Source organism: Microtus oregoni, unplaced genomic scaffold (assembly GCF_018167655.1).
Source record: "Microtus oregoni isolate MIOR12 unplaced genomic scaffold, Mior012 000007F_ref0000211, whole genome shotgun sequence".
Lineage (NCBI taxonomy): Eukaryota > Metazoa > Chordata > Mammalia > Rodentia > Cricetidae > Microtus > Microtus oregoni.
In genome coordinates, this window is record NW_024543066.1 from 55794758 (window position 1) to 55796226 (window position 1469).

The following is a 1469-nucleotide window of genomic DNA, read 5'->3' on the forward strand; positions in this document are numbered from 1 at the left end:
CTAAACTCATTCCAATGGTACCTCTGAATCATTTTTCCACAGACTCACATGAACCCACATCCATGATGCAACACCGAGTCTTGATTGGCAAAGATAATCCGAAAAATACTTGTGGTCAAATGATCAAGAAATGAGAGAAAATTGTTAGAGAAACTTTTATTACTTTGTAACAGAGAAGACAGGCCCTTTAACAGAGGAGGACATTTAGAACTTCCGAAAAGATTACAGCATCTCAGAGCTCAGGACACGGAGGGGATCAGGAGGCGAGATCTAAGTGTCAGGGCAGATCTCTGATCATGGCTTCTTTCTGCACAGCTTGACTAAAGTATTAAAGGCTCAGTTCAGCAGCAGCCCCCAGACTGCTGGCTACTGCCACCACTGCCACCACAGCAGCCACTGCTACCCCCGCTGCTACAGCAACCACTGCTGCCCCCGCTGCTGCCACAGCAGCCACTGCTGCCACCACTGCTACAGCATCCAGAGCTCTGACGATGGCGACGGAGAGATCTGCGGGGCCTGTGGTGGCTCAGGCAACAGCCACCACCACCAGAGCTGCAGCAGCCCCCGGAGCTTGAACCACAGCAGCCTCCGGAACTGGAACCACAGCAGGAAGAGACAGGAGGGCACTTAGGAGGACATTTTGGGGGGCATTTTGGGGTCTGGCACTTGGGAGGGCACTTGGGGGTGCACTTGGGAGGAGGCTGGCACTGCTGCTGGCTCTGCTGGCAGGACATCTCGGCTTGTGGATGCTGAGGAGCTGTGGGAGAATCACACACGTCAGACCCGGGATCCTGGGGCAGCTTATTCACCTCTAAACATCACTGTTATTCATGGAAACTCCAGATTTAGCAGTTTTATTTCTAACAAACCCCAAGGCCCTTGCAGTACTGGCCTGCAGAGGCAAGTTATCTTGCAACTTTTGAAAGGAGAAAAGAGGTGCTCATTCTTTATAAAAGCTCATTTTTAGGACTGGAGAGATGGCTCAGAGGCTAAGAGCACTGACTTCCCTTCCAGAGGTCCTGAGTTCAATTCCCAGCAACCACATGGTGGCTCACCACCATCTAGGATAATATTTGGTGCTCTCTTCTGGCCTGTAGGCACACATGCAGCCAGAACACTGTATACATAATAAATAAATAAATCTTTTAAAAAAAACAACTCATTTTCCTATAAGTCTTAAGCTGAGAGATTTCACAGTCTGAAGTCATATTCAGAATAATTTCCTCCTCTACCCAGATTTTCTTTCATGGACATCTTTTACAATGCCATTGAGCTTGATCTACTGCTGTTGTGTTCATATGGAGATTCTTATGGGATTTCCATCGATTCCCTAAGCTTCCCGAACTGATGATGATAATGATGTCACAGAGGAAAATGGTGATTGAAAGTTAGGTCTCTCTCCCTTTAATAAAAGACCTAACTGATCTATTCTTTCTGGTAAGAATCAGGTCTGGTCGCAAGTCTGGACT

The 1469-nt window shown here is 47.7% G+C and overlaps 1 protein-coding gene across 1 annotated transcript; it reads right to left on the bottom strand.

Annotated features, from left to right (window-relative positions):
• Window positions 1–341: 341 nt before the first annotated feature.
• On the bottom strand, window positions 342–734 carry LOC121450342 (late cornified envelope protein 1A-like). Its single transcript, XM_041655160.1, has one exon. The coding sequence runs from the start codon at window positions 732–734 to the stop codon at window positions 342–344; it is 393 nt and encodes a 130-aa protein (XP_041511094.1).
• Window positions 735–1469: the final 735 nt, after the last annotated feature.

Excerpts from the sequence above, each read along its gene's own strand:
- LOC121450342 (XM_041655160.1), bottom strand. The coding sequence starts at position 734 with ATGTCCTGCCAGCAGAGCCAGCAGCAGTGCCAGCCTCCTCCCAAGTGC.